The 22,645-nt window shown below is 42.1% G+C and overlaps 1 protein-coding gene across 1 annotated transcript in view; it reads right to left on the minus strand.

The window, feature by feature from the left end:
• LOC134469833 (IgGFc-binding protein-like) overlaps positions 1 to 22,645 on the minus strand; it is a 123,075-nt gene that overhangs the window by 86,018 nt on the left and 14,412 nt on the right. The window contains exons 3-27 of the mRNA XM_063223863.1: positions 22,247 to 22,446; positions 21,548 to 21,686; positions 21,097 to 21,341; positions 20,629 to 20,777; positions 19,198 to 19,326; positions 18,936 to 19,074; positions 18,646 to 18,787; positions 18,318 to 18,517; positions 18,031 to 18,169; positions 17,576 to 17,820; positions 17,107 to 17,255; positions 7,512 to 7,640; positions 7,250 to 7,388; positions 6,960 to 7,101; positions 6,632 to 6,831; positions 6,345 to 6,483; positions 5,891 to 6,135; positions 5,422 to 5,570; positions 3,657 to 3,785; positions 3,395 to 3,533; positions 3,105 to 3,246; positions 2,777 to 2,976; positions 2,492 to 2,630; positions 2,038 to 2,282; positions 1,569 to 1,717 (exon numbers count right to left, since the gene is read on the minus strand). Coding sequence (XP_063079933.1) covers positions 1,569 to 1,717; positions 2,038 to 2,282; positions 2,492 to 2,630; positions 2,777 to 2,976; positions 3,105 to 3,246; positions 3,395 to 3,533; positions 3,657 to 3,785; positions 5,422 to 5,570; positions 5,891 to 6,135; positions 6,345 to 6,483; positions 6,632 to 6,831; positions 6,960 to 7,101; positions 7,250 to 7,388; positions 7,512 to 7,640; positions 17,107 to 17,255; positions 17,576 to 17,820; positions 18,031 to 18,169; positions 18,318 to 18,517; positions 18,646 to 18,787; positions 18,936 to 19,074; positions 19,198 to 19,326; positions 20,629 to 20,777; positions 21,097 to 21,341; positions 21,548 to 21,686; positions 22,247 to 22,446 — 4,162 coding nt within the window. The remainder of the gene's footprint in view (positions 1 to 1,568; positions 1,718 to 2,037; positions 2,283 to 2,491; positions 2,631 to 2,776; positions 2,977 to 3,104; positions 3,247 to 3,394; positions 3,534 to 3,656; positions 3,786 to 5,421; positions 5,571 to 5,890; positions 6,136 to 6,344; positions 6,484 to 6,631; positions 6,832 to 6,959; positions 7,102 to 7,249; positions 7,389 to 7,511; positions 7,641 to 17,106; positions 17,256 to 17,575; positions 17,821 to 18,030; positions 18,170 to 18,317; positions 18,518 to 18,645; positions 18,788 to 18,935; positions 19,075 to 19,197; positions 19,327 to 20,628; positions 20,778 to 21,096; positions 21,342 to 21,547; positions 21,687 to 22,246; positions 22,447 to 22,645) is intronic.

Genomic DNA, 22,645 nt, shown 5'->3' on the forward strand with positions numbered 1-22,645 from the left:
CAAAAGTTACAAATGGATGGTTTAGTGCTTTCTTTGGAAGCAGAGAAGGCTTTTGACCGGTTAGAATACTCTTGTTTATTGTATTGCCTGGATAAATTTGATTTGGGGGATGACTTTATAAGATAGGTCAGGGTCTTATATGATAAACCACAGGCGGCTATTCTAGCTAATGACATTATGTCTGCCAATTTTCCTGTATTTAGAGGAACTACACAGTGTTATTCCCTGCCCCCCCCCCCCCCCCCCTGTTTGCCTTGGCCACAGAGCCATTGTCAAAGGCCATAAGAGCAACGCCTTCTATCCATGATTTACAAATAGGCGAGTCAGACTATAATAAGTCTTTATGCAGATGATGTTTTCATAGGCTATACTGCCCTACAATCTTAGAACGCAGTAACTCTGAAAACGGCAAACTGAGAAAAAAGGCTTCAAAGTTTTCCATATGGTGCGACAACTGTGTTGTCGGTAAATTGGTGGTGACACTTCCTGGTAATGCTTGTTTAGGATAGAAATTTAATGCACACAAAAAAACCCCCAAAAAAACAACATTTATGTGTCTTTTTGCCACAAAAAACAGAGTTACTGCGTTCTTGGCTGGTATTACTGCCACAAAATGGAGTTACTGCAGGAGTTGCTGCGTTCTTAGCTTGTATTACTGTCTACTCCCAAACCAGTCCCATTGGAACGTGCAGCAGTAACTCGCCGACTTACTGCGTTTTTGTTTAACCTTTTTTGGGTCATTTTTGCACTTTCAAAATGAGTTTTCTCCAAAACGGGACGGTGTTGGACCACCATTTTTGGACACAAGACAAATGAGGTAGTTTAGAACCGATTTCCGATATAAAAAAAATTTCGACCATTTTGAGTTACTGCGTTCTAGTATTGCACGGCAGTATACCTTTCAAGACCGAACTCATCAATACTAACATTACTCACTGTTATTGACTCATTCAACAATTGTTCTGGTTATAAAATTAATCTCACAAAATCAGAAGCCATGCCAATTGGAAGTTTAAGCTCAGTTCCCAATACATTGCCTTATTTCCCCTTCAAATGGGATGGAGTTCTTTGCCCATATCTCGGCTGGGGCATTTGCAATGATCAAGATGAATATTTTGTCAAGGTTGTTGTATCCTATTCAAATGGTCCCTATTTTGTTTTCAAATGCAGTTGTGAAAAGACTAAATGGTTGGCTTAGTTAATTCATTGGGAGCAAACTAAAGCTAAAATATTGAAGATGCTACAACACATTTGTCAAAGCCATGATGCAAAGTTGTGTTTTTCAAAGCTTTTCTGAGTTTATTATGTCATAGTGAGCAAAAAATGAGAAATTTCAAGATCGGGCCTATATGGGAGGTTGTACCCTCTTTAAAAACAAAAGGAAAAAAGGAAACCGGTGGAGGTTGTAAATATTCATGAAGAAATTTGTGACACACACTAGAAACACACTGGACCCTTTTAGGATCATTATGTTACAAAGCTCAGTGTCTTAATGCTAAGTCACCAAATGTATTTTAAAGTACTGCACATCAACCTGAAATGCAGAGCTAATGGTGATGTTGACTTACGCAGATGTCACTTTGATGTCCATGTAGTGGTTGCCATCATAACGAACAGTCACCCCAAAGCTCATGCCCACTGTGTAATGTTTTCCGGACTTGTAGACAGAAACATCTGGAGCTGGATTCACAGGGAGGTTCACATTGGTCCCATTTATCTGTGAGACAAACAGAGAAAAGAGCAAGAAGACAAACCGATATGTTCATAAGAGGTTGAGATACTACACGATAGGAATGGGCAAATATTTGCAATGAAAACCTCAATGTTGAACTGGACCATTTCTGTCAATTGTAGACATAGTATATCCCCACACTATCTATTACACATGCAATGTACAGAATTTCTCACAAAGTTTTAGTAGTTCATAGCTTCTTCGGTTGTTTTAACCTTAAATTGGTCATTTTTTTAGGTTGAATGTTTATCCCTAAAAATATTTTATGTAGTTATAAAGACTGTGAAAAGTGCTGATCATCTTACCCGGAAGATTCCTCCTTTAAGAATGGACAACGTCATGCCATGGACGTAGACAAGCACTTCTGCCACATAGCTTACTCTGTCGTTGTTGTTTCGGTTCTCGTTGGTCGCGTGGACCTCGTAATGTGGCATGCTGGTCGTGTTGCAAGGTTTGGACATCAGGTAAGTGCAGGTGCCCATGAAGTCGTACTTCAACTCATCAAAAGTGGTGTAGTGGGGATCACCAGAGGCAACACAGGTGGAGGTGGCTGTGGATGGAGACGGTTTCAGTGACACAAACCATACAAGAATTTTGGATTTACTGTTAACGTGAGAGTGGCAAATTGTACCTTGAGGATGCTAAAAAAGACAAGAGATCAACATCCAACTGCAGTGGACAAAACTTTCAGTGATCCTTGAAAAATACCTTTTGAATTATTTCTGCAGAATGAGTGTTTGAACAACAGCCGATACGTACTTATTGGATGGCACCCAAGAATTCCTCCCTGGACACCACACTGCTGCGAAGGCGGACATTCTCCACTATCACAGTCGACCGACGGAGGATTGCACGTGCACTTCAGGTCACAGTCTGCGGTATAGAACACCTCTCCAGGCTGATGACAGGAAAAATGGTCAGATTTTTTTTAAATGCATAGTTCATTTTTTCTATAATAGACAACATACTACGCTGTCATTTTCCATCTAGCACACATGCTACTTGGAGTAGAAGGAAACAAAACAAGCAAAGCGGTTTGTTCACCTCGTAGTATAGGCCATTGGTGTGCTGGCATCCACAGCTGTCTTCCTGAACACACTTGCCAGCACTGAGGACGTAACCTTCGTCACACACACACCCCTCTGCACACGGTCCGATACACTGCGCAGGGGGAGGTGTGACGCAGGAGGGCTGGCAGGGTGGAGCACAGGACTCATAATGGCTGTTGGGAGGGCAGGTCAGGGCTTTGGGGAGAAAACAAAGAACGAGAGGGAGGTCAATAAGCAATATCAAACGTCTGAGCAATAAAGTATTTAGACATTTACTGAACATGGAATCTCCGTATAGATGGGGCTGGTGGTCAGACACTCACGACAGAATGTGGCGCTTCTCCAAGGCTCGATGGTGACTCCACGATCCTGGCACTCATTCACATAGGCCTCTATGGCCTCGCAAAGGGCAGATTCGAGTCCATCCAGTTCACACAGGTCAAACGTGCAGTCCTTGAAGAAGTTCTGGAAAGATCACAACATAAAATAAATACATTAAATGCAAGTCACAAAGTATAGAATTAAAAAAATACAATTTATTCCAAATTCCCTGTCCATTTGCCAATTTTGCAGTCTGCTTTGTGAAAAGGATCCTAACGTGGAGGCAACTCACGTCGGAATTGACAATGGAGTGGCACACAGCAAATGGACCGTTGGTGTTCTGAATGATTCCACAGAAGGCAGGAGCCTCGTACTTCTCCTCGTCCTCTGGAGTACAGCCAAGGAGAGGCACTTCTGGATTGTTGTCGCACCTAAATTATGTGGTAATTATGGAATATATTGGTTATAAAAACTGGGGATGTAAGCATGAATGCAAGGAACTGTGGTGACAAATTTTGAAGTAAATTTGGTGCTTGTATATTACTGCGTCTTACTTGGGGTCAGTGTTCCAGCTGTTGCCAAAGTCGTTTGGTGTAGTCACAAGCTCGCCAGTTGGAGTAAGGAAATCATTTCCGGGGTTGCCGTCATAATCTCCACAAAGACCACACACCTTCTCCTTGTAGCTGCACAAATATAAACAAGTCATAGTGAAGCAACACAGACTCAGAAAAGATCAGAGATGAACATAACACAAGTCTTTCAAAAGTTACAAATGGATGGTTTAGTGCTTTCTTTGGAAGCAGAGAAGGCTTTTGACCGGTTAGAATACTCTTGTTTATTGTATTGCCTGGATAAATTTGATTTGGGGGATGACTTTATAAGATAGGTCAGGGTCTTATATGATAAACCACAGGCGGCTATTCTAGCTAATGACATTATGTCTGCCAATTTTCCTGTATTTAGAGGAACTACACAGTGTTATTCCCTGCCCCCCCCCCCTGTTTGCCTTGGCCACAGAGCCATTGTCAAAGGCCATAAGAGCAACGCCTTCTATCCATGATTTACAAATAGGCGAGTCAGACTATAATAAGTCTTTATGCAGATGATGTTTTCATAGGCTATACTGCCCTACAATCTTAGAACGCAGTAACTCTGAAAACGGCAAACTGAGAAAAAAGGCTTCAAAGTTTTCCATATGGTGCGACAACTGTGTTGTCGGTAAATTGGTGGTGACACTTCCTGGTAATGCTTGTTTAGGATAGAAATTTAATGCACACAAAAAACCCAAAAAAAACAACATTTATGTGTCTTTTTGCCACAAAAAACAGAGTTACTGCGTTCTTGGCTGGTATTACTGCCACAAAATGGAGTTACTGCAGGAGTTGCTGCGTTCTTAGCTTGTATTACTGTCTACTCCCAAACCAGTCCCATTGGAACGTGCAGCAGTAACTCGCCGACTTACTGCGTTTTTGTTTAACCTTTTTTGGGTCATTTTTGCACTTTCAAAATGAGTTTTCTCCAAAACGGGACGGTGTTGGACCACCATTTTTGGACACAAGACAAATGAGGTAGTTTAGAACCGATTTCCGATATAAAAAAAAATTCGACCATTTTGAGTTACTGCGTTCTAGTATTGCACGGCAGTATACCTTTCAAGACCGAACTCATCAATACTAACATTACTCACTGTTATTGACTCATTCAACAATTGTTCTGGTTATAAAATTAATCTCACAAAATCAGAAGCCATGCCAATTGGAAGTTTAAGCTCAGTTCCCAATACATTGCCTTATTTCCCCTTCAAATGGGATGGAGTTCTTTGCCCATATCTCGGCTGGGGCATTTGCAATGATCAAGATGAATATTTTGTCAAGGTTGTTGTATCCTATTCAAATGGTCCCTATTTTGTTTTCAAATGCAGTTGTGAAAAGACTAAATGGTTGGCTTAGTTAATTCATTGGGAGCAAACTAAAGCTAAAATATTGAAGATGCTACAACACATTTGTCAAAGCCATGATGCAAAGTTGTGTTTTTCAAAGCTTTTCTGAGTTTATTATGTCATAGTGAGCAAAAAATGAGAAATTTCAAGATCGGGCCTATATGGGAGGTTGTACCCTCTTTAAAAACAAAAGGAAAAAAGGAAACCGGTGGAGGTTGTAAATATTCATGAAGAAATTTGTGACACACACTAGAAACACACTGGACCCTTTTAGGATCATTATGTTACAAAGCTCAGTGTCTTAATGCTAAGTCACCAAATGTATTTTAAAGTACTGCACATCAACCTGAAATGCAGAGCTAATGGTGATGTTGACTTACGCAGATGTCACTTTGATGTCCATGTAGTGGTTGCCATCATAACGAACAGTCACCCCAAAGCTCATGCCCACTGTGTAATGTTTTCCGGACTTGTAGACAGAAACATCTGGAGCTGGATTCACAGGGAGGTTCACATTGGTCCCATTTATCTGTGAGACAAACAGAGAAAAGAGCAAGAAGACAAACCGATATGTTCATAAGAGGTTGAGATACTACACGATAGGAATGGGCAAATATTTGCAATGAAAACCTCAATGTTGAACTGGACCATTTCTGTCAATTGTAGACATAGTATATCCCCACACTATCTATTACACATGCAATGTACAGAATTTCTCACAAAGTTTTAGTAGTTCATAGCTTCTTCGGTTGTTTTAACCTTAAATTGGTCATTTTTTTAGGTTGAATGTTTATCCCTAAAAATATTTGATGTAGTTATAAAGAGTGTGAAAAGTGCTGATCATCTTACCCGGAAGATTCCTCCTTTAAGAATGGACAACGTCATGCCATGGACGTAGACAAGCACTTCTGCCACATAGCTTACTCTGTCGTTGTTGTTTCGGTTCTCGTTGGTCGCGTGGACCTCGTAATGTGGCATGCTGGTGGTGTTGCAAGGTTTGGACATCAGGTAAGTGCAGGTGCCCATGAAGTCGTACTTCAACTCATCAAAAGTGGTGTAGTGGGGATCACCAGAGGCAACACAGGTGGAGGTGGCTGTGGATGGAGACGGTTTCAGTGACACAAACCATACAAGAATTTTGGATTTACTGTTAACGTGAGAGTGGCAAATTGTACCTTGAGGATGCTAAAAAAGACAAGAGATCAACATCCAACTGCAGTGGACAAAACTTTCAGTGATCCTTGAAAAATACCTTTTGAATTATTTCTGCAGAATGAGTGTTTGAACAACAGCCGATACGTACTTATTGGATGGCACCCAAGAATTCCTCCCTGGACACCACACTGCTGCGAAGGCGGACATTCTCCAATATCACAGTCGACCGACGGAGGATTGCACGTGCACTTCAGGTCACAGTCTGCGGTATAGAACACCTCTCCAGGCTGATGACAGGAAAAATGGTCAGAATTTTTTTAAAAATGCATAGTTCATTTTTTCTATAATAGACAACATACTACGCTGTCATTTTCCATCTAGCACACATGCTACTTGGAGTAGAAGGAAACAAAACAAGCAAAGCGGTTTGTTCACCTCGTAGTATAGGCCATTGGTGTGCTGGCATCCACAGCTGTCTTCCTGAACACACTTGCCAGCACTGAGGACGTAACCTTCGTCACACACACACCCCTCTGCACACGGTCCGATACACTGCGCAGGGGGAGGTGTGACGCAGGAGGGCTGGCAGGGTGGAGCACAGGACTCATAATGGCTGTTGGGAGGGCAGGTCAGGGCTTTGGGGAGAAAACAAAGAACGAGAGGGAGGTCAATAAGCAATATCAAACGTCTGAGCAATAAAGTATTTAGACATTTACTGAACATGGAATCTCCGTATAGATGGGGCTGGTGGTCAGACACTCACGACAGAATGTGGCGCTTCTCCAAGGCTCGATGGTGACTCCACGATCCTGGCACTCATTCACATAGGCCTCTATGGCCTCGCAAAGGGCAGATTCGAGTCCATCCAGTTCACACAGGTCAAACGTGCAGTCCTTGAAGAAGTTCTGGAAAGATCACAACATAAAATAAATACATTAAATGCAAGTCACAAAGTATAGAATTAAAAAAATACAATTTATTCCAAATTCCCTGTCCATTTGCCAATTTTGCAGTCTGCTTTGTGAAAAGGATCCTAACGTGGAGGCAACTCACGTCGGAATTGACAATGGAGTGGCACACAGCAAATGGACCGTTGGTGTTCTGAATGATTCCACAGAAGGCAGGAGCCTCGTACTTCTCCTCGTCCTCTGGAGTACAGCCAAGGAGAGGCACTTCTGGATTGTTGTCGCACCTAAATTATGTGGTAATTATGGAATATATTGGTTATAAAAACTGGGGATGTAAGCATGAATGCAAGGAACTGTGGTGACAAATTTTGAAGTAAATTTGGTGCTTGTATATTACTGCGTCTTACTTGGGGTCAGTGTTCCAGCTGTTGCCAAAGTCGTTTGGTGTAGTCACAAGCTCGCCAGTTGGAGTAAGGAAATCATTTCCGGGGTTGCCGTCATAATCTCCACAAAGACCACACACCTTCTCCTTGTAGCTGCACAAATATAAACAAGTCATAGTGAAGCAACACAGACTCAGAAAAGATCAGAGATGAACATAACACAAGTCTTTCAAAAGTTACAAATGGATGGTTTAGTGCTTTCTTTGGAAGCAGAGAAGGCTTTTGACCGGTTAGAATACTCTTGTTTATTGTATTGCCTGGATAAATTTGATTTGGGGGATGACTTTATAAGATAGGTCAGGGTCTTATATGATAAACCACAGGCGGCTATTCTAGCTAATGACATTATGTCTGCCAATTTTCCTGTATTTAGAGGAACTACACAGTGTTATTCCCTGCCCCCCCCCTGTTTGCCTTGGCCACAGAGCCATTGTCAAAGGCCATAAGAGCAACGCCTTCTATCCAGGATTTACAAATAGGCGAGTCAGACTATAATAAGTCTTTATGCAGATGATGTTTTCATAGGCTATACCTTTCAAGACCGAACTCATCAATACTAATATTACTCACTGTTATTGACTCATTCAACAATTTTTCTGGTTATAAAATTAATCTCACAAAATCAGAAGCCATGCCAATTGGAAGTTTAAGCTCAGTTCCCAATACATTGCCTCATTTCCCCTTCAAATGGGATGGAGTTCTTTGCCCATATCTCGACTGGGGCATTTGCAATGATCAAGATGAATATTTTGTCAAGGTTGTTGTATCCTATTCAAATGGTCCCTATTTTGTTTTCAAATGCAGTTGTGAAAAGACTAAATGGTTGGCTTAGTTAATTCATTGGGAGCAAACTAAAGCTAAAATATTGAAGATGCTACAACAAATTTGTCAAAGCCATGATGCAAAGTTGTGTTATTCAAAGCTTTTCTGAGTTTATTATGTCATAGTGAGCAAAAAATGAGTAATTTCAAGATCGGGCCTATATGGGAGGTTGTACCGTCTTTAACGCACAGAGGTCTAATTGCCCTTGAGAGGGCAATTTGACATGTCTCCAAAAACAAATCTGTAACTCTGTGAGTTTTTGTCATTGAAACATATAAGTTACACCATTAGAAACCTCAGACCTTCCAGATTTCAAATATATATTTATTAAATCAATTATATAGCTGGCCCAATTTAAAGAAAGTGAAAAAAAATCTTCGCATATTCTGTACTCTCTGCCTGTAGCAGCCACACCTATAGCTATTCACATGTAAAGTATCGGTGCTTGAGTGGCTATTCAGAGGTGACAACACGCCCCTTTCAGCTAGGGTAAACACAGCCATGCTGCTCACTTGGCCACAGGACAAAGAGAGTGACAGGGGGGTGTGCTGTCAGAGCACATGGAGATTGACAGGGGGGTGTGGGCCATTAGAGTTTTTTCACACCTATCTCATTAGTATTCAAATGAGACAGGCAGTGGCCTGACATCATGTTTCTTTTTTGCATTTTGTATGAAAACAACAAAACATTTCTAAATGCCCTTTTTACTTTTATGCAGCCAACACATTTGTTTACAAGATTCAAACTTCAAAAGTCTTGGCTAGATATATTTATTGTGTGTTTTCTTGCACTTTTTGAAGACCTCTGAAACCTGTTTTTTGTACAGTTGTGTTTATACTCAATTTAAATAAAACATGTTTGTATGACATCCAATTTTCTTTCAGATTATTTATTGTCAGGCTTTTCAGAATACAACCATATATTTCACTTTTGCATAGATGCTTACTGTTAGTTGAAAATACTTGAAAATGTCAGGGTGGTGCAAGCAGCCTAAAAGCCTCTGAAAGGAGTTAGACCTCAGAGGGTTAAAACAAAAGGAAAAAAGGAAACCGGTGCAGGTTGTAAATTCATGAAGAAGTTTGTGACACACACTAGCAAGGATGGATCACTGAACGGGCCTACCAGGCCCAGGCCCAGGGGCCCAAGAGCCCGGGGGCCCTGGGGGGGCCCTGAGGCCCAGGCCTCCGCGCAGAAATTTTGAATAACCTACTGCTACTGGGCCCCTGAAGTCATGGAACACTGGTTATGTTATGTAATATGAGTCATTATTATACGGCACTCTAGAATGGTGCAAGAGCTCCCATTCACTTTCAATGGGCGGACCCAACGTTCTGTGGTCACTACTTTTCTGTAATGCCCACCTAATAATACCCGCTGCCAATGGCAACGAGTTTGTTCACTTCAGAGATCACTCCGCAAGTAGATCGGTCATATCTTCACTGATATGGCTTGCCTTCTGATTTTTAGCAGTATGGCAGCAGCGCGATTAACGCACGCTGCTGGTGGCCCACTGATGCTCCGATAACCAACCACTTCTCAAACGTCTCAAGACGAATTGCAACAACACTAGAAGTCTCATTCAGCGATTCATTTTAACAGTTATGTCATCCTGACGAAGTTAATACAAAAAGCCCGAGTGGTAGCCCATCAGGATTCATCAGCAACATCTCATGTCCAAGTGTTGCCGTTTCAAGAAAGCAAACTGTCACTGTCCGCCGGCCGCTGTCGTGGCATCTTTTATTAACACTAGTATTTTTTATTATTATTATTTTTTTTAACAAGTGAGGAGTTCGTTGACAGTTTCCTTAAGGGTGTAGCCTGTAGGGTAGAAGTTGCCTCCTTCAGTCAACCATCCGGCGCACAGTTCTCTGCCTGTAGCAGGATCGATAATGATGGTCAGGGCGCACAGCAGTGCTTGGGTTGCTATGCTTTTTTTCTGGAATACTGCCGCCGATTAGATAGAAATATTCCTGTTATGAAGATATCGCGCAGTGAACGAGGCAGCCTGCAAACAGTTTGAAGCGCAACGTGGCTGTAACAAGTTAGAAAGTAGCCAAACTCTGTTGCTTGGTAACCTTTTTAAATTATGAGCGTTCCACGAACTATCTTTCTTTGCGCACGCTATTAAAATGGCAATAAACATGTTATTTTAAACTACTGGTTAACTATTTATGCTTTCTAATGTTGGTAAAAGCCGTATAATAAGCGGGATAATGTATTGTCCACACGTGACTATCGGAAAATATTTCCCTTCGAAGCGGAATAACACCCCTCCGCCTTCGGCGTCGGGGGGTGTTATTCGCCTCGTCGGGAAAATATTTTCCTATAGTCACGTGTGGACAATACATTATCCCTTACATAAAGCCCTTATGCCATATGCCACATGCTTTGTCATTCATTTATGACGGAGGAGATCAAATAGTATAGTGCGTCATAGGGCCCTGAACCCTCTTTCATGGCCCTTGAATAATGTTACATGAGCCCCCCCTGACACATGGGATATTTACTCATCTATTTGAAGGGGCCCCTTTAATGGTGTATAGGCTATGTTATGTAGGGCCTGAGGATCCGAATAATGTTGTTGCAGGGCCCGACAAATGGCTTGCATTTGCTGTACCGGTACCTGGTATCTGACAGGGCCCCTGTAGACCTATTGGCTTATATTATGAGGGGTCCTGGGGATAAGAATGGGCCCCTGAAACATATGTTGGCGGAACCCGTACGTGGTATCTGACAGGACCCCTATATTGGCTTATATTATGAGGGGCCCTGGGGATAAGAATGGGCCCCTGAAACATATGTTGACCGAACCGGTACCTGGTATCTGACAGGGCCCCTATATTGGCTTATATTATGAGGGGCCCTGGGGGTAAGAACGGGCCCCTGAAACTGTTGGCTGAACCGGAACCTGGTATCTGGCAGGGCCCCTATATTGTCTTATATTATGAGGGGCCCTGGGGATCAGAATGGGCCCCTGAATAATGTCATTGCAGGGCCCCTGAATCATTGGTTATATAATTATTACATACTTGCATATTTTGTATGGCAATGGTTTTGAAACATAACAAACAGCCCTGTCTGATCAACAAGTAGGCCTAATTGAGTCATCATGTGTGTGCCAGGCCAGCTTATTTTTTTATTCTTCATATTCGCTGTGATCATCCCCTCATTTAAAGTGTTATTTTATTTGGTAATGCAATATCTACAGGGCTCTAAATTAACAACAGCCAACCGGCCAAATATTGATGAAATTTCAGCTTGGCTGGTAGAAGAGACAACCTTACTAGCCACATTGGCCCATTAGTAAATGTGTGTTTGGCTAGTCAAATTAACATGTAACCACTTTGGCTGGTGATGAAAAAAAGTAGATTTAGCGTCCTGTCTATATAGCACTGGGAGAATGCAATTGATACTGACAGAGAACGAAGACCAAACCCATGAATCATTGATTGTCATACCGGGGAACCTAGGACCCAGGGGACATAGGACCAGGAACAGCTACCACACTCCCGATTGGCTGCGATGCAGAAGGAAACGTTATTTCCGAAAATGTTTGAGCAGCTTTCAGCAGTGGTAAAATAGCCGAAAGATTTTACAATAGACACGCAATTTCCGAAACCTATAGAATTGAAAAACAAATTCGAACGGCAGAGTTAGCAAGTTAGTAAGTCATTTTGATATAACTTTACATTACATTACATTACATTGCATTTGGCAGACGCTTTATAACCAAAGCGACTTTCAAAAGAGGACATAATCAAGCCAACATCACAAGCAAATACAAAGTGCACAGGAGATATACAGAACAACAAGTGCAGTTGCAAAGAGGGGTTAGTTGTGTGTTTTTTTTTTTTTAAAATAAATATAAAGAGTAAATAACGAGTACACACACACACACAAACACACACTCACAAACTAAACTAAACTAAACTAAACATCATGTCAGGAGTCTGCCCTAGGGCAAGGCCAGTTCAAGCATTAGTCTAGTAGATTCTCTCGAAAGAGGAATGTCTTTAGTTGTTTCTTGAAAGCTGCAAGAGATGTGCTCAGTCTTGCTGCCTCTGGGAGACTGTTCCACCACTTGGGTACCACAACGGAGAACAATCTTGACTGGGAGTACCTAGAGCGACTGGATGGCAGAGCCAGACGGCTTGTGTTGGATGAGCGCAGTTCTCTTCCAGTAACATAAGGCGTTAGTAGGTCCTTCAGATAAGCTGGGGCCGTTCCTGTGATGGTTTTGTAGGCAAGGGTCAATGCCTTGTGCTTGATCCGGGCGGCGATCGGTAACCAGTGCAACTCAATAAATAGAGGAGTAACATGGGTCCTTTTGGGTTGATTGAAAATCAACCGTGCCGCCGCATTCTGGATCATCTGCAGAGGCTTTAGCGCACAAGCAGGTAGACCTGTCATGAGTGAGTTGCAGTAGTCAACTCGGGACAGGACCGTGGCCTGGACCAGTCGTTGTGTAGAATATTGTGTCAGCACAGGTCTGATATTCCGTACGTTGGACATCTGGATTCGACAGGTCCGGGTGACCGAGTTGATGTAGTTGGAGCATGACAGCTCATCATCAATCATGACGCCGAGGTTTTTGGCGACTTTGTTTGGGGTCACGATGGTGGAGCCTATCTTGAGGTTGATGTTGTGACTGAGCGACTCTTTAGCTGGAATCATCAGGAGCTCTGTCTTGGTCAGGTTCAGCTGTAGGTGGTGGTCCTTCATCCATGTTGACAAGTCGGTGAGGCAGGCAGAGATGCGTTCCGAAACCGTGATGTCCTCTGGACGGAACGACAGGTACATCTGGGTGTCATCAGCATAGCAGTGGTAGGAGAACCCATGTGTTTGAATGACACGTCCCAGGGAGGAGGTGTATATTGCAAACAGAAGGGGTCCCAGCACTGATCCTTGGGGTACGCCTGTGAGAGGGTGTGAGTCGTAGACAGCTTCCCTTGCCATGACACACTGAAGGTGCGTCCAGAGAGGTAGGTTATAACTGTAGACAAGTTTGAATAGGCGGCAGTCAGAGACACTCTAGCATTGGTGGATGATCGCTCTGTTATCATGCTTGGATTATTTATATATGGGATTTTCTATGTCAAAGACAACGTCAAAAAGTACGAGATATTTTGAATTGCGCTTAAATTGAGTATGTTTGATGTACACCATGGCTTTACATTAGTCTATTTTTTGCATGGTTGAATGAAATGGGGTTGTTCCACAAACTTGAATTGATTCGTGGCCTGAGGTTGATGGTGTAGTTCTACAAGGCAGGCTGTCTCATGAAACAAAACCACATTGCATCCCAATGGAGCCTGCTACGTTTATTAGCATTAGCAGGCTGATTTACTTGAGTCAGTATAGTTGTATTTACAGTATATCACGAAAGTGAATACACCCCTCACAGTTTTGCAGATTTTTGAGTATATCTTTTCATAGGAAAGCATTACAGAAATGTAACTTTGACACAATTATTAGTGACCTTTTAACAACATATTTAACCACTTAAATTTCTTGTTCACTCAGAAAAAAACAAAATACAGCGGCTACACTCTCATTTTGTACTCTACCAGTGCATTTGAAGCAGCAGCTATGTCTTTTGTAGATAATGTATAAGTACGTACCGTTGCAGTTACAGGTTCCACTACCAGAAGCACATCCTGATGATCCATGACAAGTCTATCTGGTCTGAAGGGAAAAGTGAAGGATGGAGATGGTCCATGAGGATGCAGGAAGTTCAGTTTCACCTCTCCAGTGCTCGGCATACATTCCTCAACACATGCTAGCCACCAGTTGCCATCATATACAGCTACAACATACCCTTTGATGCTTGAAAATGTAACACATTCCTTTACTGAGCTCACTCTTTCAACCAGGGCTTTGAACCGTTATTTTTTTCCAAAAGTTCCGTTCCGAACAGAAACGGAATTATAACGTTTCCGGTTATGCGTTCCACCAATAAATTGACGTTCCCGAACCGGTTAGAACAAAAAAATACTGTTCCCGGAACGGTTAATTTCGTTCCTGTCAGCTGATTACTCCCCATAGGTCTAACTGACGTTAATTAACCAAGAAAGACGGAAGTGCAAATGAGGCAGCCTACTTCCAAACTGTTTATTCAAGCGGATGAAAAGAATATCCTCCAGAATTTTGTCATTCAGGGACGACTAAGAGGAGAATAAACCTCAATGATGAAAATGCGCACTCCACGCTGATTTGGGTCACGGCGAGCGCTATGATGGACATTGTGAGTTTGTGCATATTCGAAGCGCCCATGGATGCCCAATAACGTCAAACATTCTCGGTGCGCTTTACACGTGCTTCTCTGCAATATCTTACAATGATTCAATGGAGACTCTGCCCTTTTGTATTGGTTTCTCTTATTTAAGATGTGGAGTGGAGACTTTGTAATCCACAGCTCTCTCTCCATTCAGTCAGAGAATGTCTGATCACATAGGACGTGAACCTCAGCCGTCATGGTAACGTGCACAGGAAAATAATTACTTTTTTTTTGTTTGAGGAACGGTATTAACCGGTATTAACCGGTTACCATTATTTTTAAATAAGTGTTTCCGTTCCCGAACATAAAAAATAGTAACGTTTCCGGTTTCGTTTCTGTTCCCTTTAAAATACAAAAAGTTTCTGGTTTTCGTTTTCGTTCCTTGAACCGGTTCAAAGCCCTGCTTTCAACTCTGCCTTCTCTGAATGCTAAAAATGGCCTAACTTCCACTGTGTCCATTGACAATGGGCAGAAGCTGTGTAGTTTTTGAGTACCTGGAATAGTTCTTGCAGATTCCAACCTTTTCAACAGGTTCTCAGCTTCATGATGGTACATCTCTGTTGTGGCAAACTGGCAATGGATGTTCTTGAGAGAGATGCACCACCATGAAGCTGAGAACCTGTTGAAGAGGTTTGAATCTGCAAGAACTATTCCAGGTACTCAAAAACTACACAGCTTCTGCCCATTGTCAATGGACATTAGGCCATTTTCCGCATTCAGAGAAGGAGTTGAAAGAGTGAGCTCAGTAAAGGAATGTGTTACATTTTCAAGCATCAAAGGGTATGTTGTAGCTGTATATGATGGCAACTGGTGGCTAGCATGTGTTGAGGAATGTATGCTGAGCACTGGAGAGGTGAAACTGAACTTCCTGCATCCTCATGGACAATCTCCATCCTTCACTTTTCCCTTCAGACCAGATAGACTTGTCATGGATCATCAGGATGTGCTTCTGGTAGTGGAACCTAACTGCAACGGGACGTACTTATACATTATTTACAAAAGACACAGCTGCTGCTTCAAATGTACTGGTAGAGTACAAAATGAGAGTGTAGCCATTGATTATCTCTTTAAAGTACGGTAAAGGGAAGATGACACAGGTACACAGAGAAGGAATGTTCAAACATTCACATATCATCATTTGGTGTGTATAAATGGACATCTGCCTTAGTTTCTGAAACCTGGGACCATGGAAACTGATCATTTTTGTTTTGTTTTTGTTTTGTTATGTGATGCTACTATGGTATTACCATATTATTAGTAAGTGGTCTGTATGATGCCATATTTGTGAGTCAAATTCTCTCTGAAATGAATAAAGAACCGAACACCAGCATTTGAGGTGTTGCTAATGACATTGCCGGCTACATTTGGACAAGGAACTGGCCATTTTAAAATATAGGTTTTTTAGATATTCAATTTTTAATTTTTCAATTTATCATAATTCATATTCTGAGAGTTGTTGTATTCCAAGCTGATTGTGTAATATGTAGAGCCAGAAAAGAGCTTTCAAACAATACCACAGGCATCTTTTTGTGACTAACACTGACTGATATAGTCAAGGCTGAATGTATAGTGTCCTACCCTAAAATGTGAACCTTTCCTAGTCTGTTTCTCCCTTAATATTAGTGTCAGATTCAAACCAATGCAGTTCTGGGGTGCTACCTTGCTACTAAAAAGGCACACCAAGTATGATTGAAATCCGGATCGGTCGGGTCCCAAAGCGTCTGATTTCACGTGAAATGACCCATGTGTCAAAACGTTCTGCTCCGCTGGTTTCTCGGTGCGTTTTATTCTATGGGCTACATGGAAAGGATCACTGCTTGGTCACGAACTGGAGAGCTTTGACAAAACTATCGGAAGCAGGTGCTCATCACAAATGTTTTCTTTGTCCAGATTGTTGACGCATAGCTTATGATAATATGCGGCATAATGGAAAGCGGCAAAATATACTTTCTTTGTAATAATATAGGCCTACCTGTGGTCTATTACACGACATCTTTTTAAATGTCGAAAGCAAAGACTTCTCTGAAATGTGAACAGTCTTTGCCTATGATGTTGTTAGTGAATTGGAGTCGCTTTCAGCAGAGTAGAAAGTACCTTTGCGCTGCACCGTGGGCAAATGCCGTGGCTTGCCAACCATGGCACGGGTGTATTTCCGACTCCCGTTCTGTATTGCCGTCCCTCTGGTGTGTTTTGGTGTGGAGTTTTTGCCTGCCTGCATAGCAAAATTTCCTGGCAAAACCCTGAAAACTAACTAGAATTTTTTTTTTTTTGATGGGAGGGGTGCCTTGGGGGGGGTTGTAGTAGGGGGGCTAATCCGTCTCTGCACACTAGAAACACACTGGACCCTTTTAGGATCATTATGTTACAAAGCTCAGAGTGTCTTAATGCTAAGTCACCAAATGTATTTTAAAGTACTGCACATCAACCTGAAATGCAGAGCTAATAGTGATGTTGACTTACGCAGATGTCACTTTGATGTCCATGTAGTGGTTGCCATCATAACGAACAGTCACCCCAAAGCTCATGCCCACTGTGTAATGTTTTCCGGACTTGTAGACAGAAACATCTGGAGCTGGATTCACAGGGAGGTTCACATTGGTCCCATTTATCTGTGAGACAAACAGAGAAAAGAGCAAGAAGACAAACAGATATGTTCATAAGAGGTTGAGATACTACACGATAGGAATGGGGAAATATTTGCAATGAAAACCTCAATATTGAACTGGACCATTTCTGTCAATTGTAGACATAGTATATCCCCACACTATCTATTACACATGCAATGTACAGTATTTCTCACAACGTTTTAGTAGTTCATAGCTTCTTCGGTTGTTTTAACCTTAAATTGGTCATTTTTTTAGGTTGAATGTTTATCCCTAAAAATATTTGATGTAGTTATAAAGAGTGTGAAAAGTGCTGATCATCTTACCCGGAAGATTCCTCCTTTAAGAATGGACAACGTCATGCCATGGACGTAGACAAGCACTTCTGCCACATAGCTTACTCTGTCGTTGTTGTTTCGGTTCTCGTTGGTCGCGTGGACCTCGAAATGTGGCATGCTGGTCGTGTTGCAAGGTTTGGACATCAGGTAAGTGCAGGTGCCCATGAAGTCGTACTTCAACTCATCAAAAGTGGTGTAGTGGGGATCACCAGAGGCAACACAGGTGGAGGTGGCTGTGGATGGAGACGGTTTCAGTGACACAAACCATACAAGAATTTTGGATTTACTATTAACGTGAGAGTGGCAAATTGTACGTTGAGGATGCTAAAAAAAGACAAGAGATCAACATCCAACTGCAATGGACAAAACTTTCAGTGATCCTTGAAAAATACCTTTTGAATTATTTCTGCAGAATGAGTGTTTGAACAACAGCCGATACGTACTTATTGGATGGCACCCAAGAATTCCTCCCTGAACACCACACTGCTGTGAAGGCGGACATTCTCCACTATCACAGTCGACCGACGGAGGATTGCACGTGCACTTCAGGTCACAGTCTGCGGTATAGAACACCTCTCCAGGCTGATGACAGGAAAAATGGTCAGAATTTTTTTTTAAATGCATAGTTCATTTTTTCTATAATAGACAACATACTACGCTGTCATTTTCCATCTAGCACACATGCTACTTGGAGTAGAAGAAAACAAAACAAGCAAAGCGGTTTGTTCACCTCGTAGTATAGGCCATTGGTGTGCTGGCATCCACAGCTGTCTTCCTGAACACACTTGCCAGCACTGAGGACGTAACCTTCGTCACACACACACCCCTCTGCACACGGTCCGATACACTGCGTAGGGGGAGGTGTGACGCAGGAGGGCTGGCAGGGTGGAGCACAGGACTCATAATGGCTGTTGGGAGGGCAGGTCAGGGCTTTGGGGAGAAAACAAAGAACGAGAGGGAGGTCAATAAGCAATATCAAACGTCTGAGCAATAAAGAATTTAGACATTTACTGAACATGGAATCTCCGTATAGATAGGGCTGGTGGTCAGACACTCACGACAGAATGTGGCGCTTCTCCAAGGCTCGATGGTGACTCCACGATCCTGGCACTCATTCACATAGGCCTCTATGGCCTCGCAAAGGGCAGATTCGAGTCCATCCAGTTCACACAGGTCAAACGTGCAGTCCTTGAAGAAGTTCTGGAAAGATCACAACATAAAATAAATACATTAAATGCAAGTCACAAAGTATAGAATTAAAAAAATACAATTTATTCCAAATTCCCTGTCCATTTGCCAATTTTGCAGTCTGCTTTGTGAAAAGGATCCTAACGTGGAGGCAACTCACGTCGGAATTGACAATGGAGTGGCACACAGCAAATGGACCGTTGGTGTTCTGAATGATTCCACAGAAGGCAGGAGCCTCGTACTTCTCCTCGTCCTCTGGAGTACAGCCAAGGAGAGGCACTTCTGGATTGTTGTCGCACCTAAATTGTGTGGTAATTATGGAATATATTGGTTATGAAAACTGGGGATGTAAGCATGAATTCAAGGAACTGTGGTGACAAATTTTGAAGTAAATTTGGTGCTTGCATATTACTGCATCTTACTTGGGGTCAGTGTTCCAGCTGTTGCCAAAGTCATTTGGTGTAGTCACAAGCTCACCAGTTGGAGTAAGGAAATCATTTCCGGGGTTGCCGTCATAATCTCCACAAAGACCACACACCTTCTCCTTGTAGCTGCACAAATATAAACAAGTCAAAGTGAAGCAACACAGACTCAGGAAAGATCAGAGATGAACATAACACAAGTCTTTCAAAAGTTACAAATCGATGGTTTAATGCTTTCTTTGGAAGTAGAGAAGACTTTTGACCGGTTAGAATACTCTTGTTTATTGTATTGCCTGGATAAATTTGATTTGGGGGAGGACTTTATAAGATGGGTCAGGGTCTTATATGATAAACCACAGGCGGCTATTCTAGCTAATGGCATTATGTCTGACAATTTTCCTGTATTTAGAGGAACTACACAGGGTTATCCCCTGCCCCCCCCTCCTGTTTGCCTTGGCCACAGAGCCATTGGCAAAGGCCATAAGAGCAACGTCTTCTATCCATGGTTTACAAATAGGCGAGTCAGACCATAAAAGGAGTCTTTATGCCGATGATGTTTTAATATACCTTTCAAGACCTAACTCATCAATACAAATATTACTCACTGTTATTGACTCATTCAGCAAATTTTCTGGTTATAAAATTAATCTCACAAAATCAGAAGCCATGCCACTTGGGAGTTTAAGCTCAGCTCCTAATATGCTGCCTTATTTCCCCTTCAAATGGTCCCCAGCAGGCTTTACATATTTAGGTACATTTATAACCCCTATATTCCAACAAATGTATAAAGCTAACTTCATCCCACTTTTAGAAAGTTAAACAAGATCTGGAACGATGGAGCTCTTTGCCCATACCTTGGCTGGGGCGTATTGCAATGATCAAGATGAATATTTTGCCAAGGTTGTTGTATCCTATTCAAATGGTCCCTATTTTGTTTTCAAATGCAGTTGTGAAAAGACTAAATGGTTGGCTTAGGTAATTCATTGGGAGCAAACTAAAGCTAAAATATTGAAGATGCTACAACAAATTTGTCAAAGCCATGATGCAAAGTTGTGTTAGCCAAAGCTTTTCTGAGTTTATCATGTCATAGTGAGCAAAACATGAGTTATTTCAAGATCGGGCCTATATGGGAGGTTGTACCGTCTTTAAAACAAAAGGAAAAAAGGAAACCGGTGCAGGTTGTAAATTCATGAAGAAGTTTGTGACACACACTGAAGAAGGCACACGCCGAAACGCGTCTGTGCAATAAAAACACTACTATGCAAGGTGCGGCCTCCTTCTTGAAACATTGACACACACTAGAAACACACTGGACCCTTTTAGGATCATTATGTTACAAAGCTCAAAGTGTCTTAATGCTAAGTCACCAAATGTATTTTAAAGTACTGCACATCAACCTGAAATGCAGAGCTAATAGTGATGTTGACTTACGCAGATGTCACTTTGATGTCCATGTAGTGGTTGCCATCATAACGAACAGTCACCCCAAAGCTCATGCCCACTGTGTAATGTTTTCCAGACTTGTAGACAGAAACATCTGGAGCTGGATTCACAGGGAGGTTCACATTGGTCCCATTTATCTGTGAGACAAACAGAGAAAAGAGCAAGAAGACAAACAGATATGTTCATAAGAGGTTGAGATACTACACGATAGGAATGGGGAAATATTTGCAATGAAAACCTCAATATTGAACTGGACCATTTCTGTCAATTGTAGACATAGTATATCCCCACACTATCTATTACACATGCAATGCACAGTATTTCTCACAAAGTTTTAGTAGTTCATAGCTTCTTCGGTTGTTTTAACCTTAAATTGGTCATTTTTTAGGTTGAATGTTTATCCCTAAAAATATTTTATATAGTTATAAAGAGTGTGAAAAGTGCTGATCATCTTACCCGGAAGATTCCTCCTTTAAGAATGGACAACGTCATGCCATGGACATAGACAAGCACTTCTGCCACATAGCTTACTCTGTCGTTGTTGTTTCGGTTCTCGTTGGTCGCGTGGACCTCGTAATGTGGCATGCTGGTGGTGTTGCAAGGTTTGGACATCAGGTAAGTGCAGGTGCCCATGAAGTCGTACTTCAACTCATCAAAAGTGGTGTAGTGGGGATCACCAGAGGCAACACAGGTGGAGGTGGCTGTGGATGGAGACGGTTTCAGTGACACAAACCATACAAGAATTTTGGATTTACTAACGTGAGAGTGGCAAATTGTACCTTGAGGATGCTAAAAAAGACAAGAGATCAATATCCAACTGCAGTGGACAAAACTTTCAGTGATCCTTGAAAAATACCTTTTGAATTATTTCTGCAGAATGAGTGTTTGAACAACAGCCGATACGTACTTATTGGATGGCACCCAAGAATTCCTCCCTGGACACCACACTGCTGCGAAGGCGGACATTCTCCACTATCACAGTCGACCGACGGAGGATTGCACGTGCACTTCAGGTCACAGTCTGCGGTATAGAACACCTCTCCGGGCTGATCAGAATTTAAACAAATGAACACTAATTTATCTCTATAAATAACAGACAATATACTTAAAGGATAACTTCAGCCTAGTTCAACATGCAGCTGTAATGCTCACACTACCCTGGACTTGTCAGTACCTCAGATTTTTTTTCTCTCTCCTCAGCCTTTTCCGAGATCCTAGTCATTGTAATGGGGGCGGTTGTTTGTTTACATTTCAAAAAACATAATGATTTATACCCAAAAACATCCAAAAGGTTATGCAACATTAGCAGACAACTAGCAAGCAGTGATACCTTTTGGGAAAACTTTTGGAGTAGGCCTATGTAAAGATTTTTAAAAATGTAAACACCTGCCCTCGTTAGAATAGCTCCGATATTGGAAAGGGCTGAGCCGAAAAATGCGGCATCACTGGGTACTGACAAGTCAAGGGTAGCGTGAGCAATACAACAGTATCTTGAAATTGGCTGATATGGACCTTTAACCTTCACGACACTGACATCTTCCATTCAGCACAAATAAAATGCCACTTGGAGTAGAAAGACATAAAACTAGCAAAGCGGTTTGTTCACCTGGTAGTATTGGCCATTGGTGTGCTGGCATCCACAGCTGTCTTCCTTAACACACTTGCCAGCACTGAGGACGTAACCTGGGTCACACACACACCCCTCTGCACATGGTCCCATACACTGCCCAGGGGGAGTTGTGACACAGGAGGGCTGGCAGGGTGGAGCACAGGACTCATAATGGCTGTTGGGAGGGCAAGGCAGGGCTTTTGGGAGAAAACAAAGAAGTAGATAAGTGATGTAAAACGTCTGAGTAATAAAGAATTTAGACCCGGGGGCTAGGCTCCAGGTCTCGGTCCTTGTTTTGTATCGAGAGGGACCTTGAGATCGATAGCCTATGGATATATATGGTTGGTTGAAATTAAAATGTGAATCAAATTAAATATGTTAGGTTGCGCTCGTGTT

This window comes from Engraulis encrasicolus, chromosome 19 (genome assembly GCF_034702125.1).
Source record: "Engraulis encrasicolus isolate BLACKSEA-1 chromosome 19, IST_EnEncr_1.0, whole genome shotgun sequence".
Taxonomy (NCBI): domain Eukaryota; kingdom Metazoa; phylum Chordata; class Actinopteri; order Clupeiformes; family Engraulidae; genus Engraulis; species Engraulis encrasicolus.